At 44.2% G+C, this 25,832-nt stretch overlaps 1 protein-coding gene across 5 annotated transcripts in view; it reads left to right on the plus strand.

Annotated features, from left to right (window-relative positions):
* GMPR (guanosine monophosphate reductase) overlaps positions 1-25,832 on the plus strand; it is a 64,677-nt gene that overhangs the window by 5,437 nt on the left and 33,408 nt on the right. For 4 of the 5 annotated variants that reach the window (XM_084850256.1, XM_084850259.1, XM_084850257.1 and 1 more), the window contains 4 exons: positions 1,478-1,561; positions 7,589-7,762; positions 15,173-15,254; positions 18,629-18,735. In XM_084850256.1, the coding sequence (XP_084706382.1) occupies positions 1,478-1,561; positions 7,589-7,762; positions 15,173-15,254; positions 18,629-18,735 (447 nt within the window). The remainder of the gene's footprint in view (positions 1-1,477; positions 1,562-7,588; positions 7,763-15,172; positions 15,255-18,628; positions 18,736-25,832) is intronic. The other variant, XM_084850260.1, reaches the window with a different exon arrangement.

The raw sequence follows: 25,832 nt of genomic DNA on the forward strand, positions 1-25,832 counted from the left end.
GAATAAAAACATTCTAGATGCTAGTCTTACGACTTGCCTACACTACAAATATGTGAAGCGTGATCCAGCTGAAGTTAAGCACTTCCAGTACCACAAATTTTAGAATAAGTGATTTAAGCATGTGCTTAACCCTCTTGTTGAAATCAGTACATCTTCAAAGTACTTAGCTTTGTGTTTATCATTCCCAAATTAACTTAACTGTTATAATTTTCTCCTGAAGAATCAATTATAAATTGAACCATTCAGTCAGTTTATACCCTGCTTTTTGACCTACAGGTACTGAAAGCAGCTAACATACATAAAATACAATACAATTCCATTCAAAAAATTTAAAAATCTAGCCATCAAATCAAAGAACTAAGTGCAGGAAATTGCATTAGCTCTCATCCATCCAGCTAACACCATTTCTTCAAGGTCATTAGATGAGACCATTGATCAAATAAAGTAGGCAAAGATTTGTATCTGTTTTCAAATATAAAAACCTAGAAGCATTATTGAGCATTCCCAAAGGACCTTAAGTCTGTGGCAGAGTCCCATCTGGCTGATTTAGCATTTCATACTTTCTTTTCCGACACCACCCTATCCTAAATAGTGCCTTATGGATTCCAACATATTTTCAAGTTTCCAGGAGGCGAAGTGGGGCCTAGCCCAGCTGAGGTGCAACTCAACCCTATCACTTAGTAATTGTACAGCTGGCATGCCTGGGTTCTTGTCTCTTTCCCTCAACAGGGCAGCAGCACCTTTTCAAGGCCTGCTTTTTCAAGAGTGGGCAGATCCTAGCTCCTTTGAGGAGTGGCTCAGGCCTGCCACTGATGGTTTGGTTGGCAGGCCTATATTCTTGTCTCTTCCCCTCAGTTGGGCAGCAATGTCTTTCTCTTAACAAGGCCCAAGGATGGATGGGGCCTAGCCTGGCTGAGGTGCTTAGGTCATGCTTACATTCAATATATCATTGCATAACTGTATTTACTTTATGGATACGAGGGCCCTGAGAGCCATTTTATGGCAGGATATCAATTTTAAATAGATAAATAAATCTAGTATATGCATGCTGTTATACCACGATCCTCAACCCTTTTTCTCTAAAATATACTACTCCTGCTCTAATACTACTCTGTAGTTTGGAGGACTGCAGCCTTATTCCTCCGTGCTATATGGAAGTAAATAACTATGAAAGTGATTATATTTACCAGTAATGCCAACAGTTCAGTGATGCGGGATCCATGTACTGAACAAGAAATTTACCTGAAACCTGCATTTCGGCAAACATTTTCCCTTCCCCACTGCTTCCTTTTATGTGTGGCAGAAGAAATCTGTGCATGGAATTCTAGTTCTGCATACAGATTGCCCTGCAATATTCTTTAGTCAAATAAGGACCATTAATGTATTGCCTTGTAGCCATAGATCCTTTTTTTGTGCTGCTGCCTCAAACTGGGTAATAATACAGTTTGTTTGTTTTGTCTCTGTTTGTTTTTCCTAGTATGCAATGTTCACTGCGATACACAAGCATTACTCTCTAGAAGAGTGGAAGCTATTTGCAAGCAATCACCCAGAGTGCCTAGAGGTATATTTTAATATAGTTAGTTATTATGTGTAATTACAGCTTTTTTAAACTGCATTTCTTGGAATTTAGGAAAAAATCTCACATATGTACAATGAAAAAATACGTATTTGTTGCAAGAGAGTATTTTGTATGTGGTTAAATGTTCTTTTGTAAATCTGAATGTAAGGGGGTAAGCCCACTCCCATGAACCCCTCATCCTTTTTCATTCCACTTCCCAGTGGGAAAAATCCTACAGTTGTCCTAGAGCAAGGATGCAGAATCTCAGGCCTGGGGGCCAAATCTGACCTTCCTGGGATCTGACTACATCCATCTGGGTTATCCAGAAGGCCCCACTCACTTTCCCCCAACTACAGATCATTTGGTGGTTTCCTGGGTTTTGTGCCATTTTCTCTCCATTTTGAAATGCCTTTGCTAAGACTTAGTTACGGGCAGTAAGAGCTTTAAGCTAAAATATGTTGGTATTTTTTGGCCTTGCCCCTTTTGCCATTGGCCCACCCACCACTGGAGTGCAGCCCCCAAAACCTTCTCCAAAATGGAATTTGGCCCTTGAACTGAAAGTGGTTCTAAACCCCTGTCCTAGCCAATCTGAAAGGCAAGGAAACCCTCTCCCTCACATACTTGTTGCTGTTTCTATATAGGTGCTACTGGAGGGGGAGGGGACACACACTTGTTATTCTCACAAGTATAACTTTTTTTCCTTTTTTAGAATGTTTCCTTTTTTAGAAACTGAGGCCTTTAAAGCATATAGTTATACATGCACAATTTTGAATGAGTTGTGCTAGGAGCTACTACTTCGCAGCGCTCTGTGAAACAGTTGGTGCCAAAGTTAGTGAAGCACTGAGCAAGCTTGATTTCTCACACATTTAAGCATGCAAAAGGTCTCCTGCAGAAGCCCCTGAATGATACTCTTATAAGAATGCCCACATGTCTGTTAACACCAGCTAACAGTCTCCACTTTTCATTTGTCAGCCCTCCCTCTCAGGACTCTGTTCCCATTGGCCTCTTCCTCTGAATTCTTTAGCTCCCATGGCAGCCAGAACTATTCAGCAGCTTGCTTCTTCCCTATGTTAACTTTTAGTTGGCTACTTCTCACATGTGATTTACTACAACACATTAGCACAATATTGAAATTGTGGTAGAAAATTTGAACATAAAGTACAGGAAAGAAAACATTTTTACCCAGCTAGATATGCTATGCACGTTCTTTAGTTGGTAAAATCCAGCAAAAATGAGAGACAAATAAGGTCTGGTCTATAAATGCAACAAAATATGATGACAGAATGAACTAACAAATTTCAGGTTGCTGGTGGAGGGTGTCACTTTTCCTTGTAAGAAAGCAAGCATACAAATAAGCAAGAACATCAGGGGGAAAGTTCCCAAACCACTTCCTGTTGTGCTAGCTTTCTACTTTCAATGAGCTTTTCCACACAGGAGAGCATTCCAAAATAGGATCCACTGTTTGCAGTTTGAAGTGGTATAGTGCATTCTGTCACCTCAGGATGTCTCCACCTCATTTCACCTAATTCTGTTGCAAGTGTTGGCTAGGCCTAAGTCCTACTGAAATCAGCTGTGTACAGTTAAATGTTAAACTCTCATCGATTTCAGTGGGAAATGTACAAGTAAGTTCTAAATTCCCATTGATTTCAGAGTGGGGATTGACTCTCCAGCAGCCCTGGTAAGAACAGAAGCAGGGCCATGCTGGGTCAGACCAAAGGTCCATCTAGTCCAGTGTTCTGTTCACAATGGCCGGCTAGCTGCTTGTGGGAAACCCACAAGTGGTACATGAATGCAATAGCACAACATCCTTCCCCTGCCCCCACTCATGCTCCCAGCAACTGGTATTCAGAGGCATACTGATATGAGGAGGGCTTTGGACAGGGGCAAATGCTCCTTCTTTGTTCTCTTCAATCTCTCAGCAGCTTTTGATGCCATTGACCACAGTATCCTCCTGGACCGCCTGGAGGGGTTGGGCATAGGGGACACCCGTATTACAGTGGTTCTGTTCCTTCCTCTCTGGCAAGTACCAGAGGGTAGCTCTAGGGGAGGAGACTTCTGACCCATGGCTGCTCACTTGCGGGGTGCCACAGGGTTCTATTCTCTCCCTGATGTTATTTAACGTCTATGTGAAGCTGCTGGGGGCTATCATCAGGAGGTTTGGGGTGCAGTGTCACCAATATGCGGATGACATGCAACTCTGCCTCTCATTTAAATCCTCCACAAGGGTGGCTGTAGAAACCCTGTCCAAGTGTCTGGAGTTGGTGAGTGGCTGGATGGGAAGGAATAAGCTGAAATAACCCTGACAAAACCAAAGTACTTTTGGTGGGAGACAAGGGGAGGTTGGGGGATGTTGACCTGGTGTTGAATGGGGTGCGGCTGCCCCTGAAGGACCAGGTCCACAGCCTGGAGGTCATTTTAGACTCCCAGCTGTCCATGGAGGCTCAGGTGTCAGCTGTGAGCCAGGTGGCGCTGTACCAACTCCATCTGATACGGCAGCTGCGCCCCTCCCTCCCTCACCATTTGCTCTCATCAGTAGTTCATGTCCTGGTCTCCTCTTGCCTAGACTACTGTAATGTGTTCTGTGTGGGGTTTCCCTTGAAGATGGTTCAGAAGTTGCAGCCGGTGCAAAATGTAGCGGCCCACCTGATTAAAGGCAGCTGTCGGCGAGGTCACATCACTCCAGCGCTGAAGGAGTTGCACTGGTTACCAGTTGTTTTCTGAGCCCAATTCAAGGTGTTGGTATTGACTTTGAAAACCCTATACGGTTCTCGTCCAGTCTATCTTAAGGAGAGCCTTCAGCAACACCAGGGATGCCGCTCAATGAGAACGGCCTCGGAAGGCCTTCTGTTTGACCCATCAGCCAAGACAGCTAGGCTGGTGAGGACTAGGGTGAGGGCCTTTTCTGTGGTGGCCCCCACTCTGTGTAATTCCCTCCCTAGTGACCTCTGCCATGCCCCCTCTTTGATGAGCTTCCGCTGGGCTTTGAAAACCTAGCTGTTCAGGTGGGCATTTGGGATGGGTTAGCTGTGTGTTTTTTAGAGCAATGTTGTTTTGTTGATTATGTTGTATTTTGTGTTATTTGTATTGTACGCTGCCTAGAGTGGCCAGGTAGCTGGCCAGATGGGCAGCTAATAAATCTAATAAATAAATCTGCCTCTGATACCAGAAGTAGCATATAGCCATCAGGGCTAGTAGCTGTTGATAGCCTTATCCTCCAAGATGTGTATAGACTGTACATGCCCTGCAGCCAAGGAAGACATGGATTGCCCAGCAACTCATAGCATTTATCACAGTGGCTATAATACAGAGTTTAATGGGACTTATTCCTACATAAATGTGTATAGTATTGCAGTCTAAGGCTAAAGTCCTATACCCATTTATCTGGGAGTACGACACATTGAACTCAATGGGATTTACTTTTGAATAGCTACATTTAGGATTGCACTGTAAGGCTACAATCCTATGCACACTTACCTAAGAGTAAGGCCCACTGAACTCAGTAGGGTTTATTTTGAGTATATGTGAGTGTGTGTGTATATGATATAAGTGTTAAGATAAGTGTCACAGATGTGGATTCTCTACATATATGAATTATAATAAAGAGACAGGAATGAGGATAAAATTAAAGAAACAAAATAGACTTGAAGGTTGAAAGTCAGTGACCAGTAGGGGTGTTGCGGGAGTCTGACAGGGCGTGGAATCTGTGTGGCCTCCTGGACTCCAGTCTATGGACTGCTACACTTGCTGGGCCCCATGAGCGGTGAATCAGGCAAGCACAACAGTCCCCACTGGTGTGCCGTTTTGCATAAAAATGGCAGCTCGTTCTTTTATGTAAAGGGACTTTTATGCAAATGGCGGCCGTAAAGCGTTTAGGTCTGTAATTGTGCCTAAATGACCTCTTTACATAAAAGAATGAGACAGTATTTTTACACAAAATGATGGCTTGCTGAGGGAACTTCCCGTGGCTCACATGGCGTGGCGAACAGGGGTGGCTGGCCAGCGGGGCTCCAGCGAGTAGTGCGCAAGGCGGACTGGAGTGAGTCTGCCTGTCTGTAGTGACCATTGTAATCTGGCTAAATATGCATACATTAAAAGTCTGAATCTGGTGTGCCGCTTTTTGTAGATTTCTTGCTGTGCAGTGCAATCCTATGCATGTTTACTCAAAAGTAGAGATGTATAAATTCCAGAAATTTTGAGGCCATGGGAAAAAACCGCCTTTTTCAGGGGGAAAATGGAAATTTTGGAAAACAAATTGAAAAATAAGCAGTGCTAGCTTTTTTAGCGCTTTTCACAGATCTAAAAACACCTTGTTGCTTTAAGACAGCATTCCCCAACTTGATGCCTTCCAGATATTTTGAACTTCAGTACCCATCAGCCTCAAGCAGCATGGCCTATGGTCAGGTATGCCAGGCATTATAGTCCAAAATATCTGGCAGGCACCAGGTTGCGGAGGGCTGCTTTAGGAACAGAAAGCAGGCTTTCTGTTCCTAAAGTTATTTTGTGTATAACTTGGTTTGTTTATAAAATTATCATTGTATTTGAAAACACTTAAAAGTAAACTCAGTAAATTTGTAATTATTGTCTGAATAAACTATACTTTTACATTTAATGTACCAAACATGATAATTTTATGAGCAAGAGATATACCTAACGTATTTAGGTTCCTATTTAATGTCTGACGAGAGGGAACATCAGCAAGTAGTCCCTAAAACATATGAATCATCCTAGAAGCCAGAAGAAGCAGGAAGAACTGGAGGCAGAGGAAGACTGATGTATAGCATCTGTTCCTATTTGTAATGAAAGGGAAATTCCTAAATCTGTTCCTGTTTGTGGGGTAGAGCTTAGGGAAATCTGAGCTGAAGGACAAGCTCTTGAGATTTTATTTAGCCAGGAAAGACTCAGCTTAGGAATGGTAAGCAATCATATTTAGTTTCAGAACCTTTAAGCAGTCTCTACCTATTATTTGAAGAGTGACATTTTGTCCACTTTTGTAAATAATTTCTGTTAATGAACATCTTATTTTTTGTTCATTTGAAAAGTTGTCTCTAGTGGTAGTGTATATGCCATGCCTATGTCATAGGAACCAGGCTACTGAGTTTCTTTTAGGTAGAGAAGGTTTATTCTAGTGGCAGCAGTTAAAAGGTTTTATAGCTGAGGCAGCATTCCCTAGTGATGAGGTCTGAGAACTTTACTAAAAACTGTGGTAGTGAGTTCTGTAGACCCAAGCCTTAATGTTAATTAAAGAAAAAAGAAACTTAGGTGGGATACACTTTGTCTTAAATTCTAAAAGAAAAGATTTCATAATCCAAAGCTGCACAATTTTTCAGAAAAAATAATGGTCCTTGGGGGAAAAAATAGGGGAAAACGTGTTTTTCTGAATTTTCCCAATTTTTCCCGGGCCTTCACATTTCTACTCAAAAGTAAGACTTACCGTATTCAATGGGGCTTACTCCCTAGTAAAAGTGTTTAGGATTGCAGCCTTAAATAATAAATATATATGGAATGTGAAAGCAAATTTTAAAATATTGTAGGTCTTAGAGTGGATGGTATGTAGGAAGCCCTGTATTGAATCAGACAACTGATTCATTGAAGAAATACAGAAAAGTTAGTTGGCATGACAAAAATAGATAGAAAATAGGTTTATTTGGTAGGGACAGAATATGAAAACAATTTCAAAAGAAACACAAGATTTTATTAAAGTAGAAATTAAGAGACCAAGGAGATAAGGTATTGTACAATATCCAAAACTATGTTGTAAGGAAATAAATAAAAAAATATTTTTTAAAAAATTCTCAAACTGTAGTGGCAAGCCCTGGCCACAAATTCTCAGATCTTTAAAGCTGTGCTAGATCTTTAGATTTGAAAAACCCTTCCTTCCTTCCTTCCTTCCTTCCTTAGAATAGAGGTATATTCTAGGATTTGACTGTCTTTGATATTCCCAGTAGGCTTCTTACACAAATAGACTCAGAGAGAATGCTCTTGACCTCACTTGTATAAAAGCCACTGACCATTTTCATCCTCTCTTTCCAGCATATAGCAGTGAGCTCAGGCAGCGGAATGACTGACTTTGAGAGGCTGACAAATATTATAGAGGCCATTCCACTTATCAAGTACATCTGTCTGGATGTGGCCAATGGCTATTCAGAACATTTTGTGGAGTTTGTGAAAGCTGTCCGTCTCAGATTCCCAAAGCACACCATCATGGTAGGTCTGTTGAGGAAGTGAGGAAATTTATGAGTTTGTCATTTGGTGAAAGATGTTGTTTCCAACAAGTTGTGTTCTGAGTCATGCAACTTTGGTGGCTCCATTATGTTTGGAGGACTGGATACTTTACACATTTTTATATGAGTACGATCAATTATTACAGTCATTCCCATGTTACAGATGGGGTCCCAAGGTTAAGACACACTAGCAGGGACAGCCCTACCATTACTCAGGCTGATGTGCCTGCATCAGGCAGCAGAGTAGGAAGAGCAGAGAATTGCGCTGCGCTCCCGCCCACCCCTGCTAGGAGTGTTCTCCACTGCCTCCCTACTGCCTCCCGTGCTTTGGAGAGCCCTGCCAGCCATTTTCGCACTGTGCCATTTGCCGCAGCCAGAGAGCAACTTGCAGGGCTCTCTAAAGCAGCCTGCTGGGTGCACTGCCAGCTGCTGCTTCTTGCTGCAGATGGCTCCCACAAGGCAGGAGCGGCTGGGCACACAGGAGCAAGAGGCAGCCAAGCAAGTGAGGGAGCAGCAAGTAGGCCAGCTGCGCGAGCTGGTGGGCAGATGGCTGCCTCACTTGAGGTGGCAAAATACGTTGGGCCAGGCCTGCACGGTAGTCATAATGCATGCAAACAGTCCAAAGTTTAATTCCTGGTACCTCTAGACAAGGTTAGGAAAGACTCCTTCTTGAAACACTGAAGAGCTGCTGCTAGTCAGAGTAGTCAGTACTAAGCTGAGTGGACCAATGACTTGCCTTGGTAAAAGGAAGCTTCCTAGACTGTCGAGCTCTTTTCTCTTCGGCCCCCACCTCCACCCTGTTGAACTGCAAAGCACTGCTAAACACAAGAGGGTTTGAAACAGTTTCAGAGGTGGGCTGGGGAAACCATTGAAGGGGAGAGAGCACATTACATTCAAAAACGTATGCATAGCCACGGAACATAACCAATGACTTGTCCAAGAGCACCTAGCATCTGAGTTAGTATTTAAGTTCAGGTCTTTCATGCCAGAGCTGTATGTCTTCTGTAGACCAGCTTAGCTCTCAGAAGAATAGGCTGAATCAAGGCTCAGCATGAATATTTTAGGCTTTTACCTCTCTTGCATGCAGGTGTCAGATACAGAGTAGATGAGGAGATATTTTCTGTATTGTGGTTGTTGTAAATGCAGGAGGAAGGAAGAAAGAGGGAGGAAAAAGAAGGGCTAGTGGCTGTGGAAGGGAGTGAGTTTAATAACAGAAGATGTATTTTAGGGCTTTGCAGGCTACTCTGTTCTGGGTCCCCAAACTGAGGTTTTTTTCTGTAGTCAGCAGAGACCACACAGAGCAAAATTGCAACCTGATCTGGAGCCTTGGGTAATGTTTTGCTTCTTTGGATCAAATAACATGTTCACCTCAAAGTCTATCCAAAAAAGCAGAACAAAAACAGGTCACCAGTGCCTGCAGTTCATACCACAACACATTGCCCCTAGACTGAGAAAGAGCTGAAACTTAGGAACTGAATTGCATATCGGAACTTGCGTATAGCAGAGAACCTTCCCTATCAGGGAAAGTTAAAGCATTGGGGGTTTTATAGTTCAGGAAAAAGATGAGTTATGGGGGCGTTAATTAGTGGTTATAAATTATAAATGCTGTGGAGAAAAGTAAATTTTGCTGCCTCTTGCTTAATCTGAAAACTTTAGGAGAGTGGGGAGACAAAAGAAAGTACTGTCCTGTTAAATATCTTGAGAAACATGGGGAGAGGGCAGTCTGTTCCTCTTTTTGATAGGCTGAGAACCAAACAACAATTTTATTTAAGCATAAACAAGTGTTAAATGTGCTACTTTAAAAAAAAGAAAAGAAAATCAGCCACACAGGCTTCAGTCTGGAACATGCTTCTGATCTGGATCAGGGCCCTGCGACATTTTCATGCTCACGCTGACTTGTATTTGCCCTTGAAAGTGCTGTTTACAGTAAACACTAGGCTCCTATTTAGATTGGGAGCACATTCCAGATTGGCATCTGCCATCCCTTTGAAATAAAAGTAGCCAGCTTAAGGATGCTTTTTAAAAAGATAATATAACATGTATGTTTGGACTGAGAGTTGGTTCTGATAAAATACTAATATGCTATCTGCTGATTTGTGCTAAAAAAGTTGTTCACACAAATGACCTACATACGTGAACAGGATAACAAAGGACCTGCAAACTCACACAAGATCATGGCTCAATTTTTCATTAAAAAAAAACATGATCTGAGAGTTTTTTCTTTGATAAGGGCTCCATCCCGGATTTGGGATATGTCTTGGGAAATAACAGGGTGCAGATGGACCTTTGTTGTTCTGCAGCAGCAAGATCGATCAGTTTTATTAGGTCACCCAAGCTGGCAACTTCCGACCTAAAATCAGCAGGATTTTTTTCTGAGTTATCACATAGGTGAAAAAGTGAGGGCTCAACGAAGGGGTATGTTTGAATTTCTTCCTACACTGCCCTCTGCATCTATGCAAACACAAACAAGAAGAGTAATTATAGTAATGGCTATTTATTTATTTATATTTGTATCCCACCCTTTTTATTACAAGAAGCAGAAAAGCATTTAAGGCTCACAACAAGCCCATGGGGTTGGTTAGGCTAGAGATTTAGGGTACAATTCAGCACTGAGATAGACATTTTTTAAGTTGAAAGCAGTGGGCTTAATTAAGTATGATTCTGTGTTGGATTGTAGCTGTAGTGACATATTACTGAGCTTTGGAACAGAGCAAGGATTTGAACTTGGATCTCCCACATCTAAATCCAGTATTACTTAGCCTTTGCATCATGGTGACTCTTAATTTTTATTTTAAAAAATAAGAAATAAAAGCAGTATAATTTTGAGACAAGTAAAATTTTATTTATTTATTTATTTCATTTCATTTCTATACCGCCCAATAGCCGAAGCTCTCTGGGTGGTTCACAAAAACTAAAACCAAACAACACACAATAAAACAATTTAAAATATATAGAACATTAAAACCACAATATAACAATACAACCACAATAAAACCTAGCAGCAGTGCAGGAGTTTAAAATACAGATTTAAAACAGCAAAGATAAAAATTTAGAAAGCTAAAATGCTAAAATGCCTGGGAAAATAAAAAGGTCTTCACCTGGCGCCGAAAGGAATACAATGTAGGCGCCAGGCGAACCTCACTAGGGAGCTCATTCCAGAGCCGGGGTGCCACAACAGAAAAAGCCCTCCTCCTAGTAGCCACCCGCCTCACTTCCTTTGGCAGGGGCTCACGGAGAAGGGCCGCTGATGATGATCTTAAGGTCCGGGCAGGCACATATGGGAGGAGGTGATCCTTCAGGTAACCTGGCCCCAAGCCGTTAAGGGCTTTGAATGTTAACACCAGCACTTTGAATCGGGCCCGGAAATGGACTGGCAGCCAGCGCAGCTGGAAAAGTACTGGCGTAATATGAGCTCGCAGGCCAGTCCCTGTTAACAATCTTGCTGCCTTATTTTGGACCAGCTGAAGTTTCTGGACCGTTTTCAAAGGCAGCCCCACGTATAACGCATTGCAGTAATCCAGACGAGAAGTTATCAGAGCATGGATCACTGTAGCTAGGCTATCTCTGTCCAGATAAGGGCGTAGTTGGTATACCAGCCTAAGCTGATAAAAAGTGCTCCGTGCCACTGAGTTGACCTGTGCCTCAAGTGACAGTTCTGGGTCCAAGAGCACCCCCAAACTACGAACCTGATCCTTTAGGGGGAGTGCAACCCCCTCCAGAACAGGTTGAATATCACCTAGCCGGGCAGACGAACCACCCACTAACAGTACCTCCATCTTGTCTGGATTGAGTTTCAGTTTATTAGCCCTCATCCAGTCCATTACCGTGCCCAGGCACTGGTTCAGAACAGCCACTGCCTCACCTGGGTTTGATGAGAAAGAGAGGTAGAGCTGGGTGTCATCCGCATATTGATGGCACCTCAGCCCACACCTCCGGATAACCTCCCCCAGCGGTTTCATGTAGATGTTAAACAGCATGGGGGATAAAATAGAGCCCTGTGGAACCCCATGGCACAATTGCCATGGCACAGAGCAATAATCCCCCAGCACCACCTTCTGGAATCGGCCATCCAAGTAGGAGCGGAACCACTGTAGTGCAGTGCCTCCAACTCCCAACCCAGACAACCTATCCAGAAGGATACCATGGTCGATGGTATCGAAAGCCGCTGAGAGGTCCAGGAGAATCAACAGGGTCGCACTCCCCCTGTCCCTCTCCCGGCAGAGGTCATCCCACAGGGCGACCAAGGCAGTTTCTGTTCCAAAACCAGGCCTGAAGCCCGATTGAAATGGATCTAGATAATCCGTTTCATTCAAGAGTGCCTGGAGCTGTCCTACAACCACCCGCTCAAGCACCTTGCCCAGGAAGGGGATGTTGGCCACTGGCCTATAATTGTTAACATCCTCTGGGTCCAGGTTAGGCTTTTTCAGGAGTGGTCTAATTACTGCCTCTTTTAAAGCAGCAGGCACCACTCCCTCTCTCAAGGAGGAATTTACAGCCTCCTGGACCCAGCCGGACAACCCCTCCTTGTTTGATTTAATAAGCCATGAAGGGCAAGGGTCAAGCACACAAGTGGTCGATCGGACTTGGCCAAGCACCTTGTCCGCATCCTCAGGCCTCAGTAACTGAAACTCATCCAATAAAACTGGACCAGACGGTGCTCTGAACTCCTCTACCAATGGAACTGCATTAATGGTGGTGTCCAATTCATGACGAATCTGAGCGACTTTATCCTCAAAGTGCCGCGCAAACTTGTCACAGCGTGCTACCGAGGGTTCCACCGTCTCTCTCCCTGGCCCAGGATGTAACAGGTGGCGAACCACTCGGAAAAGCTCCGCCGGACGACACTGAGAAGATGCAATGCTGGTGGAAAAGAACTGCCTCTTTGCCACCCTCACCGCCACAGAGTAGGCTCGATAGTGGGCTCTTACCTGTGTTCGGTCAGACTCAGCACAAGTTTTCCTCCACCTGCGTTCTAGCCGTCTCCCCTCTTGCTTCATTGCCCTCAGCTCAGGTGTATACCAAGGAGCTGGCTGGGCTCTGCTCAGAGGGAGAGGGCGCTTGGGCGCGATCGTGTCAACTGCCCAAGTCATCTCTGCATTCCACAGAGCGACCTGGGCTTCGACAGGAGCACCAGCCATACCAGCAGGAAAATCCCCCAGAGCCCGCTGGAATCCATCGGAATCCATTAATCTCCGGGGGTGGACCATTTTAATAGGTCCCCCACCCTTGCAGAGGGGGAAGGCTGCCAGAAGTCTAAACCTCAGCAGGAAGTGATCTGACCATGACAAAGGGACAGATGTTAATTCCTCCACTTTCAGATCACCATCCACCTGCCCAGTCGAGAAAACCAGATCAAGCGTGTGTCCTTTTATATGCGTTGGGCCGATGACATGTTGGGACAGCCCCATGGTTGTCATGGCGGCCATGAAGTCCTGAGCCGCCCCGGATACAGTGGCCTCGGCATGGAAGTTGAGATCCCCCAGGACCATCATCCTAGGGGTCCTCAACACCAAGTCCGAGACCACCTCCGTCAGCTCAGGCAGGGAGTCTGATGGGCAGCGAGGTGGGCGGTGCACCAACAGAATCCCTAATCTGTCCCGGGTACCCAACACAAGGTACAGACACTCAAGATCTGCACTCGAATGAGCAGGAAGCCTGGAGAGGGAGATTGAATTCCTATAGACCACGGCAACCCCCCCTCCCCGACCCTCAAGTCGGTGTTGGTGCTGCACCGAGTACCCAGGAGGGCACAGCTGGGAGAGAGTGACCCCTCCCAGTTCCCCCACCCAGGTCTCAGTAATACATGTCAGGTCAGCCCCCTCATCCACAATCAAATCATGGATGAGGGAGGTCTTATTTTGGGCCGACCTGGCATTCAGCAGCAGCACCACCAGACCCGAGGGCAGACTGGTAAGGCTGCCAGGAACCATCAGGTTGGGGGAAGAACCAGAAGAGGGGACAGCTGTAAGGTGTCTAGCCCCTCTTCTCCTCAGCTGGCCTGTTAATCCCCCAACGCCATACCTCCCCCTGCCCGTGACCACAGTTATGGTGGCACCTCCCCCACCCCCTGAGTTGCCCAATAGTCCTCCCAGGCACATATTAAAATATTAAGATATAAAATACACAACAGTTTAAAAGAATATAAAAGAGATAAAAGAGAACAGCAGCTAAGAAGAAGGAGAGCCAGTGTAGTGTAGTGGTGAGAGTGACGGACTGGGAGCCGGGAGATCCAGGTTCTAGTCCCCACTTGGCCATGGAAGCTCACTGGGTGACTTTGGGCCAGTCACAGACTCTCAGCCCAACCTACCTCACAGGGTTGTTGTTGTGAGGATACAACGGTGAGGAGGAGGATAATGTAAGCCGCCTTGAGTTCCTTGCGAGAGGGAGAAAGGCGGGGTATAAATGCAATAAATAAATAAATAAATAAATAAATAAATAAGAAGGAGCAGATAGTCCACGTTTGCCCCTTCCCCTTGTCTTTAAAGCTGCTGCCCTCTGCTGCTGCTGCTATTTGCTGCTGGTGTTGTGGCTGCTGGTGTCTCTGGAGAGGCAGGTGGGTAGATCTTCAGGTCCTACGCGACTCCAAGTGCGACGCTAAGTGCGCACTTAGCGTCGCACTTGGTGCGACGCCGAGGCACTGCCTCTGGCAGCCCCGCCTTAAGTACCTGTGGGCGGGGGCAGAAGCAGGCTCAGGCTCAGGATCCACCTGGTGCAGCTGCTGGCTGGTCCTCCTTCCCCAGGCTCATCATGGTTCATGCATTGTCAGCTTTGCCCTGTGGCTTTGCAGGTTTGTTAAATATATCCAAGGGTGGTTTTTGCTCTTGCTTTTGAATTATTAAATGGGATCTGCGTTACGGTGTCCCCCCTGTCCCCCCGTCCAAATAATGGATTTCGGAAACTATATCATTAACAGAGAAAAGACCTGATTTTGTATATCTTGTGCAATTAAAATAAACACTGGATTGAATAACAGATCTTGTGGCACCTTAAAGTCTAAGGGTGCAATCCTGTGGCCATCTAGACTGTGTCTAGATGGCCGTAGGATTTTTCAGTTTCTAGGAACCGAGCTTGGAGCCAGTGCTCTGAGCTCAGTTCCCAGAAATCAAACTCCCCACTCCCTCCCTGGCAGCTCATAGGAAATACGGTTTGTCCGTGGCTCCACACTCGGAGGAGCAGCGCGGAGTGGCGGAAAATGGGGTGTTTCTGGGGGGGGGAGGACAGCGGAAGCACTGTTACAACACTTCCTATGCGCCATCAGTCCTCCCCCCCCCCCCCGCTCTGAGGCACACCAGTTAGACAGCCGAAATCGGCTGTTTAGCTGCAAATGTAGGGCAGCCTGAATGTGGAGGAGAACGTGGATTTTTCATCTATAATGTTCTTGCCTGTGTTTCAGGCAGGTAATGTGGTGACAGGAGAGATGGTGGAAGAACTTCTTCTGTCTGGAGCAGACATTATTAAAGTGGGAATTGGACCAGGTAAGCTGATTTTGAGTACAAAGTGAGAGTGCACTTTTATATTTATATATACTAGTCACTCACTTGTGCAATAATGTTAGGAGAATTTATATCTATATCTGTCTAAACACACAATACCATATCATGTTGGGTGTTCTATGTGCATGGAGACTAGGCTGGTAGAATAGATGGGTAACAACATACAGTAGAATCATAGAATAGTAGGGTTGGAAGGGGTCTATAAGACCATCGAGTCCAACCCCATGCTCAGTGCAGGAATCCAAATCAAAGCATCTCTGACAAGTGGCTGTCCAGCCTCATCTTGAATGCCTCCAGTGTGGGAGAGCCCACCACCTCCCTAGGTAATTGGTTCCATTGTCATATTGCTCTAACAGTCAGGAAGTTTCTCCTGATGTTCAGCCGGAATCTGGCTTCCTGTAACTTCAGTCCATTATTCCATGTCCTACACTTTGGGATGATCGAGAAGAGATCTTGTCCTTCCTCTCTGTGACAGGCTTTCAAGTACTTGAAGAGCGCTGTCATATCTCGCCTCAGTCTTCTCTTCTCAAGGCTAAACATGCCCAGTTCTTTCAGTCTCTCTTCATAGGGCCTTGTTTCCAGTCCCCTGATCATCTTTGTTGCCCTCCTCTGAACCCTCTCCAGTTTGTCTGCATCCTTCTTAAAGCGTGATGCCCAGAACTGGACACAGTACTCAAGATGAGATCTAACTACTGCTGAGTAGAGGGGAACTAGTACTTCATATGCCATGATGTTAGAATGCAGCAACATCAGAAGCTATAATCAGTGTGCTCCTTTTCCTATTCTGATGTGGGGTGCAGAGCAAAGATGATGATGCTATAGTTAGTTTAGGTTGAGAAGATGTTCCTGTTAAGTTGTCTCAGTTCTCAGTCACCAGGATTCAGATATTTTCTGCACGGCTCTAGGCAAATCACATCTTCTAAGTCTCAGATCCCTACATGTGAAATAGAAACGACAATATTCTATTTTGAAGGATTGCTGTGAGGATGAACAAAAGAAACACTTAAAGTACTAGATGAATGAATGAATTACAACCTAGTAATCAGGCTGTGCTATGGTGTTGTAGTACCATGAAAGAACCTATCCCTCTTTCAGAATTAAAAATGTTTTAAGCTGTACCAGTTTGTCAGTCAAAAAACAAAATGGTAGCTCAGTCTAACCAGACCCTTCATCCTCATGACTCAGAGTGGGAGCCCTCTCTCATTTTTAGGCTGAAATTAGCAGGTCTATCCGTATCATTCCATTCTTGCCTGTGGCAAGCCCTTTTTGCTTGCCTGGAAAAGCCTTTAGCTATCCTGACTCCTTACATCCAGAGACAAGCCTGACGTCATTGTAAGCCAAACAGTTTGGGCTGATGTGTGCTCACCATTTCTGATTTATTAGCTATGGTTTAGAGATCAAGTATAGGCTGCAAGATTGTACACTCGCTCCTTCCCTTCCTGTGTATGAATTTTCCCACCTTTCCATTACTGCCTTTAACAAGGGTTATATGTTCTATAGGCACTGATGTTCATTGCAGTTAATACTAATTGGGTTCCCTTGTAACCAGGATGTGCTCTCTGTAGTTTCAAATGCTGATTAAGAGGGAACTCTAATAAGCATTAGATAGTGCTGATGATGTAATGGTTAACTGTAAAATGGAAGGACGGGGATTTTGCACAGGAGAGGAGAAGTGAGGGAGTGTGCAACTTTCTTAAAGATGGTCAAGAAATTGGGGAGTGCAAAACATTTGACAGAATTCTACAGGAAACTTTGGTTAGCAGACTGGCTAAATGTGAGCTGGATGAATCCATTATCAGGTGGAATCACATCTGGTTGGGAGGCCATATTCAAAGAATGCTTATCAATGGTTCCTCATCAAACTGGAGGGAGGTTTTGTGTAGGATGCAGCTGAGTTTTGTCCTGAGCCTGGTATTCTTTAACATTTTTATCAATGATTTAGATAAAGAGTTGGAGGGAGTCTGTATCAAACACAAAACTGGGAGGAAAAGCGAACTCCTCAAGACAAAATTACAATTCAAAATGACCTTGATACAATGGAAGACTAGGCTGAAAGAAACAAACTGAAATTCAATAGAGATAAATGCAAAGTTTTGCATTAAAGCATCATCATCATCATCATCTCAAATACACAAGTATAGGGTGAGGGATACCTGTCTTGCAAATAGTACATGTGAAAAGTATCTAGGGATTGCAGTCAATCACAAGTTAAACATGAGACAGCAGTGTGACGCAGCTACAAAAAAGGCGAATGCAATTTTAAGCTATATTAATGGAGCCATAATTTCTAAGTCATAAGAAGTTCCACTTTGTTTCACACTAATCAGACTTCATCAAGAGTATTGTGTCCAGTTCTGGGGTCCACATTTTGAGAAGGACGTAAATCCATTAGAACAGATTCAGAGGAAGACAACAAAGATAGGGGGATAGAAAACGAATCCTGTGAGGAAAGGATGAAAGAAACAGGTATATTTAGCCTAGAGAAGAGAAGACTGAGTGGGGATATGATAGCACTCTTCAAATACCTGAAGGGCTGTCATTTAGAACAGGGCAAAGACCTGTTCTCTGCATTCTCTGAGGGCAGGACTAGATCTAACGGGCTTAAGTTACAGGAGGGTAGATTTTGATTGAAAATTAGGAGAAACTTCTTAATGGTAAGAGTAGTATCTAGAGCAGAGGCGGGCAACTTGTGGCCTTCCAGATGTTTGGCCTGCAACTCCCATTAGCCCTTGCCAGGTAATGGTGAAAGATGATGGGAGTTGTAGGCCAAAACCTCTGGAGGCCACATATTACCCACCCATGATCTAGAGGTATATTGAGCTGTCCCTCGCTGGAGGTCTTTGAGCAGACATCTGTTGGGGATACTCTAGCTCTGAGCAGGAGGTTGGACTTGATGGCCTACAAGGCTCTCTCTCCAACTCTGTGAGTCTGTGTTTGCCCTGGCGTGCTACTATAAGGAAGACAGGTATCAAGAGGGAAACCATGTACGGAATAGATTCCTCTGCAGTTCAGAAAGTGCCTGTAGTGGAGTATTGTACTGAATTGCTGTTAGGCTCAATTGTTATGCTGCCCTTCTCTCTCTCTCTCCTTGTGAATCCTATTTGGTGCCATTTGTGGAGTTTATGGATGCTGTGTTCTTCCCCTCTGCTAAAAAGCTAGTGTGTCAATTTAATAGGAAAGACCCTCGCAATCTCCTCTACCTATGTGGTTGTGTCATTTGCACACAGCCCCCACCTGTGTGGGCTGACATCATTAAAAAGTTGCTCCCGCATGAGTGCAGAGATTATGCCTTTCCTAGTCTATGTGATGTCATTGCTCTAGTTTCATCTTTCTTTTTGTTTGTCTTTGATGTCTAGGATCTGTGTGCACCACTCGGATAAAAACTGGTGTGGGTTATCCGCAGCTAAGTGCAGTGATTGAATGTGCAGATTCTGCCCATGGACTGAATGGCCATATCATTTCAGTAAGTGGGATTTGTATTAAAATTGACAAAACAGGTAAGGGTGTAAATTAAGCATTCCAAGAAGTAGAAGTCAAGGAAAACTTTTCTGTGATAATTTTTGAATACTGGTATCTAGTAGCTCATCCCCATGTTGAAGTAGTACGTAGGACACAGTGGCCTGGTTCACACATTACAGTAACCTGGATTTTAAAAAAACAACAACTGGGTTGTGGTGAATGTGACAGTGTGCTGGTGAATGTTCCTCGATCACTCCTGCTGTAAACAGGAGCAGCTAAACACATTTTAGAGTTACATACGAACTAGGAACTCTGGCTTGTCTCTCCCCCGAAAAGCCAGAGAAATAATCCAGCAAAAAAAATGGGTTATTTCTCTGGCTTGTCAGTGGAGAATCAAGCTGGAATTCCTGGTTCACATGTGACATCGCATGTAACGCTAAATAACCATGGACAGGAGGTCCATTGGTTATTTGGCCATCTCTGCTTGCAGTGGGAGCCATCGGGCGGTGTGCATCAGAATGTTACCGTGTTCACAATAACCCAGAACTTAAAAAAAATCTGGGTTATTATGAAGTGTGAACCGGGCCAGTGTCTGTTTAAGGTTTTGATTGCTTCTGTTTCAGAAACAAAGAAATATGGGATTTCCCACCTTCATTTTTCTAAACATGCAGGTCATGATTTACAATTTCATATGACAAACAGAATATATTAGACATTTTATAGTTTCCCAGCCTTGTGCTACATGTCTGTAGCAAGTCTTCCAATGACCATTTTTCCCAGGGACCAGATCCATAAGTTTTTTAGGCATCTGGTGTTTCTTCCAGATTAAGTTCTGGCGGTGTTTGGTTTCTTTCTGAAGTTATTAGCATTGCACAGAGGGTTTCTAAGTTGTGCCAGTTAATTTTTCTGTGATTGAAATAAGACCAACCAAATGGTTAAAAAAAATGCAGACCATCTCTTCTTAATTCCCTGTCCTTTGAGGAAGACCCAGCTGGATCTCATGTTTCGTAAGGCCTGCTTGTTTTTAGGACACTGTTTGACAGAGCACAGGTTATTTACAACAAAAAGTCTGTTTTGAGCAGGCAAGTTCTCCCCAAGTTCATATCAAATCCATTCCTTACTTATGCTAGTTTTCCATATCAGTACATACCCTCTTACCTCTGCAAAGTAATAATGTAGAATATATCTAATCTTTTAGATTGCAGATGACGACTCAAATCATCAGGAGGGTGCTGTTGCACTTAAGTTCTACTTGTGGGCTTCCCACAGGTAGCTGGTTGGCCACTGTGTAAACAGAATATTGGACTGTGGACTTTTCTACATGAGGCATTTAATGTGCGCTTGTTATTTCTACTCATGGTTGTTTATGGTTCTTTAGATGATGTCGTGACCCTCCAGTTCCGCTTCTGTGTTGCCAGCACTTTTGGAGAGGTTTTTTAGAGCAGGGAAAATACGGCATTTAATTTTGAAAGTGAAAGAAAGCGTGATTTCCTCTTGTATAATATATATAATTGCACTGTTCGTCTGTACCACAATACCCTCTAGAGGTTATGTAGGAGAAAAGCAGGAAAGAAAACTCCTGTAGTGCTTGGATCTCATTTCTGCGATGAAGGTGAACCTATACCCAGCGGATTAACAGCTGATTAACAGCCTCATGTAGAAAAGCTCTGTATGGACCCATGGTCTGATCCCACATGGCTCTTCTTCTGTTCTTAACATTCTTGCAGCTGCTCCTTCTCAGACAAATAGATGGGAAGCTGCTCTTTCCCTTGCCATGTTGGAGCTGCAGCCAATGGCCGAGGCCAGAGGTGCTTCATCCCACTTTTCTCTGAGAAGGCATTAAACTTCAATCTCCCCACTGCTCAGGGGGGTGTCTCCATGAGACACTTGCTCTATCATGCAAGTGTTCTATCGCGCAATAGCGCAATTCTGTGATAGAGCAAATGCATGATAGAGGCATAGAGACATGAAAGAAATCACTCATCCAGAAAGGAAGGTTAAAAAAATCACCTACAAAGGGTTTTTTTTTATGTCACCAGGTCACTATCACGCATTGGTCTAGCAACAGCTATGCCCCCTATCTCTGTCATGATGGTGCGATAGTGACAAAATGAGATAGTGGTTTTAGAGGGGGAGAAATAAAAAAAAAACAATTGGTGAGATCGGGCATAGCTTGGGGAAGGGGTTTCCTCAGAAGTAGCTCACATTGTGGTCAATGAGGCTAAGCTTCCATCCATCGCTTTACGGGAGTATCAGGGGAAGGAAAAAGGAGAGCCTGGGCGGGGTGGGTGGGTGGGGGAGGCTTTCTTATTGGTTGAGCAGCCCCTGCCAGTCTGATGACATTTACTCCAATCCCCCCACCCAGAAGTATGTTCTGTGAGGCGACTTATACTGGAGCGGTACACTTGCTTGTGGAGCCCTGCGTGGGCCAAACTGCACCAAAGCCAATCCCTTGGAAAAATCCGGGTAAGCCTCCCTTCACTTCTCCTTCCATTGTTGTGGAGGCAGGGCGCAGGAAAGGCCAAGATCACACAACCAAAGTCTTTGCCTTATTAGTAGAGATCTTGGGCTCTCACCAATACATTCCTGCCATCTGCCCAAGGCAAGGATAGCTCTTTTGTTTGTTTCTCTGTTACTTTAAGCTCCTAAATTGTTTCTTCTTTTACACCAGGGGTACACAACCTTTTCAGCCTCAGGGGTATCTAGTGTCAGCTGGGAAGCTGCACAATTGCGCGCACGCACACACACACACACACACGCACACACAGATTTCTTCTAGCATGCCTCCCACCATCTCCATCATCCCATTCCTTTTACGCTTACTTTTAAAATGGTATACTCATGTATATTTTTCTGTGAGCAGCAGCAGCACTAAAAGCAGCAGTCAGAGGGTTAGAGAGCCCTGTGACAGCTGCTGCTAAAGTGTCTGCTAGAAGACACTTTGGCCCTCTGAGACTGGCTGGTAGGGTATCCATCAGGAAGTGGAAGCAAGGACGTTTGGAATCCCTGAGGATCGGCAGTAGGGGAATGGGAACAGATTGGGGAACAGCAGCACAGAACCCTGGCATCAAAATCCACGGTAAATGTGGTGTGGCAGGGTGCATGAGACCCAAGGGCAATGCACCCCTGCTTTAAGCCTTCTTGGGATTTCTACTTGCCTCGCCTCAGAAAAAAGTATTTTCTTAGTTTTCAGATTGTTCTCTTCTACTGAATTTTCTAGTTTCCTCTCACTTCTTGGCCTAGCCAACTCTGTCCATGGTGTGAACAGGGAAAAACATTGCCTCCAAGCCTCCAAAATAGAAGGCAAAAATGATCTAACACACCCTGTGATGAAAAGCTCCAAGCAGTTCACACAAACCCAGACTCTCAGTGCTGCTGTCACTGAACCTATCTTGCTTGATTGGCAAGACCTCTGGTGATGCCACATGTGCTGGTCCTGGCTGCTATTGGACCTCTGCCATGCCTGTAGAGTCCAGCCTTAGCTATCCTAAGGGTTCTCAGGACATCGAAGGCAATGAGAACCCTTTCTCTTCTCCACAGCAGAATCCCTTCACGCTGGCCCAAGCTGCCACAAAGATTGGGTCAGCGATGCTCTGTCACATGGTCATGTAAGGATTACTTGTGGACATCCAGAGAGCAAGAGAAGCAGGAGTGTAGCTAGGATGGGAGGGGAGAAGAAATGCAGAACCCTTCATGCCAAAAAGAGGCACCAGTTGTCCAGCGTAGTGTGCAGGGTGTCCACCAGGCCTCCCCAGTACTTACTGTGGAGACCTTTCAACTTGATACAGTGACCTCTAGGTCCTCTGGGCAGGTGTTGAAGCTCCCAACATTTTCCCTACTTTGATGTGGAGAACAGGCGTGTAGCCAGAAATAAAAGAGCAGTTGTTTTGGAGCGCACTGATCAAATGTTGCAGCAGAACAGAGATGGGTCATAACAGTTCTCAGAAATCCTACACTCGGCACGAAGAGAGACATGATTCCTAACAGCAGTCCCACACCTTCTCTTACAAAGGTTACTTCAGACCCAGGCTGACTCTGCCTATCTGCCTGAGTTCCCAAAGGGACACCTACCTAGCCTTGGAGACCCTGAAGAAGTGGTGAAGACTTTTCTTTCTTCCAGCAAGCCCTCAACAATCCACATCTAGGAGGGCTTTCACCTGCTAGTGCAGATGGAAGTCTCAGGATCGCAAACATCAAAGAGTTAGTTCTCTTCTTAGAACAGGTTTGGACTTAGGCCTCAAGTGAAATATGGTCCACAGATGGGTCACTGCCCTCTCATCAGTCCTCTCCAAGCTGGGCCCCCAATCTCTGGGTCTGGAGTCTCACCTACGCCTCAGGTGCTTCGGCTTCCGGATTCTCTGTAGGATTAAAATCAGCTCCTTTACATGTGTTTTTTTCTGGGGGTTTTCTTTCTCTGCCTTTCTCTGCATTCCATTACACAACCATTAGGTGGTGGTGTGGTATAGCAGAATTGCGCTATTACATGGTGCTGTTATAATTCCACTGAGAAAAAATACTAGACTTTCCCCATTAGGAACACACCCACACCCTGATAATGGTTGCCAAGCACAGGAGAGGCCCTGGAGGATGACGACATCGTGTAAACTACCATGAGCGAGGAAGTACGAGCACACAATAAAAGCCTTGTGTAGAAAGGCTCCAGTGGTCCATTGCTTCCCCATGTGAAACCTTCATAGTTATCAAGGCTCTGATCAAACTGTCCCTTGAGTTATAAAATGCATATCACTGAGGCTGCTCTCTCAGAAGGTGCACTGGTGGCAATTACATTGGTCAGGAGGATCGCAGAGGCCTCAGTAAGGCCCATCTCTGTATTTTTCAGAAGGAATCAGTAATCCTCTGCCAGGACTCTTTTTAATCCCAAAAGTGAATGCTTTCTGGGCAAACCTGCGCATCCTGGGTATTAAAGGTGTGCGTGGTGGGATAAGCCTGCCTAAATTCCTGGATAAATTTCTGCATGAGCTACTTGCTCTGCCAACTGATCATTTACTGGATATTGAGCATGCATACCGTGTTCCAGGTGTAGCTCGTGGCACCAATGGGACTGCAACTGTCATAGACCAATTTGCAAGAGTCTCTACAAAAAAATCATATCCTACGTTTGGCTAGAGAAATGAAAGGACTTTTTTCAGGGCCAAATCAAGATAAAGTTATGCTATTTCCAGAGTACACCAAAGAAATTGCTGACAAAAGAAGGCAATTTACCAAGGCGAGAATTTACGCAAGACAAATGAATTTACAATATCATATCAAATATCCTGCTATATTTTGTATTCTTTTTGAAGGCCAGATGAAAAAAAATTTAAATCATGAATCGGCGGAGGCTTGGTTAGCTGGCATACAAAGTAAAACCCAGGAGACATCTTTTCTAGCTTGGTGAGCTGAGAATTCTTCAATCAAGATTGCTCTTTGGATTTGTTTAGGCTACAAGGGCCAGGCAGTATGCCAGTGAGGAGGATTGTTTATATATATTCCTGTTTTCTTCTTTCTTCTTTTTTATATTAGATATGATATACTTTATATAAAATGTTTATTTGGGTGTGTATAGATATGTACACACACACACACACACACATATATATATATATATCCAGAAATGATATTATTTAAAAGATAGATAATATAAAATATATTAGTGATTTGTTATTATTTTTTACCCTTTTCTTTTTTTCTTTTCGTTTTTTTACTATTATTATTTTCATACTATGAGACCTTGATTAGTAATATTTTTAACTGGCTAAATTTTTAAGCTCTATTATATATTAACTGAAGGGCAATACATGTTTAGTGGAAATGAATTGTATGCGTCCTTCCGTGTTAGAAGACTGATGATCAGATATTGAAATTTAAGGTATTCAATACAGCTATTCTGTATTGAAGTGTAATAATGGCAATGATATAGGTATAATTTTTAAATAGAATGATAGTTGAAGTCTGTGTGTAATTAAGTTTAAATTTAATCCCTTGAAGTAACTTTTATATTTTTTCTTTTCCCCTTTGTCTTTCTTCCCCCTTTGTCTTTTTTTTTCTTTTTTCTTCCCTGCCCCACCTTCTTTTTCTTGTTAGTGCTGTGTCCTCTTAAGAATACTGTATTGTTGGAAACTGTAGATAATGTTTGGGTTTTGTTAATTTCATTTATAAAGATTAAAATAGAATAAAAAGTATTTTCAAAAACCAAAAGTGAATGCTTTCTTCCATAGAACAGAGGAACTTATCCTGCCCTCCCTTTGCTCCACTCCCTCTCACCCTTGAGTGTGGCACAAGCTGGATGGCTGCCAACCCCTTAAAATTTGCATCAAACCCACAGCAGGCCACAGACACTCTGACTTTGTTTCCTTTCATCCTATTTCTCTTGGAGGTGGAGTGGAGGGAGCATCCAATTCCACCCTCACTGGATGTCTCAAGGCATGTACTACTGTATCTGTAAGGTCCACAAGGTTGAATACCTCTCCAAGTCGTCATACCTCACTACGCATTCCAGTCGAGCTGCAGCCATCTTGACAGCACTTTCTACTAACACCCCTCTGTCAGAGATTTGTAGAACAACCATGTGGTCCAACCTTAACACATTCACCAGGTACTACAAAATAGACACCTGTTCTCCAGAGGCAGTATGTGGAAGGAGGATATTGCAACAGGTGCTTCCCGCTTCCTACCAGTTAGATTAGTTGGTGAACACCTCATTGTTGGATGCCTCCTCATACCAAACTGGGAACAGAACGTTGGTCACTTACCATGAAGGTTCCTCCCAGTTTGAGTGTGACAGAGGCATCTAAACCACACCCTGATCTAGCTGGCTCAGTCTTCACGGGATCTAGGGCTCACTGATTATCAATAATAGTACCTTTTGGGGTACTGTTAATTCTGTCTGCCTTAACCTGTATCCCGCTGTGATGGGCATCTCAGTGATGGCTCCATTTTAGGTTTAGCCACAGGAAGGAACTGGAGGAGAAGTCTCATATCTCTAGTACTAAGGAAAAGATCTTGGTCATGTGATCCCCGCGTCTCTTAGCCAGTGGGTAGACTTAACCCATTGTTGGATGCCTCTGTCATACCAGACAGAAAATATTTCCACAATAAGTG

This window comes from Heloderma suspectum, chromosome 4 (assembly GCF_057233095.1).
Source record: "Heloderma suspectum isolate Gila_16-S chromosome 4, 16-S_ref, whole genome shotgun sequence".
NCBI lineage: Eukaryota > Metazoa > Chordata > Lepidosauria > Squamata > Helodermatidae > Heloderma > Heloderma suspectum.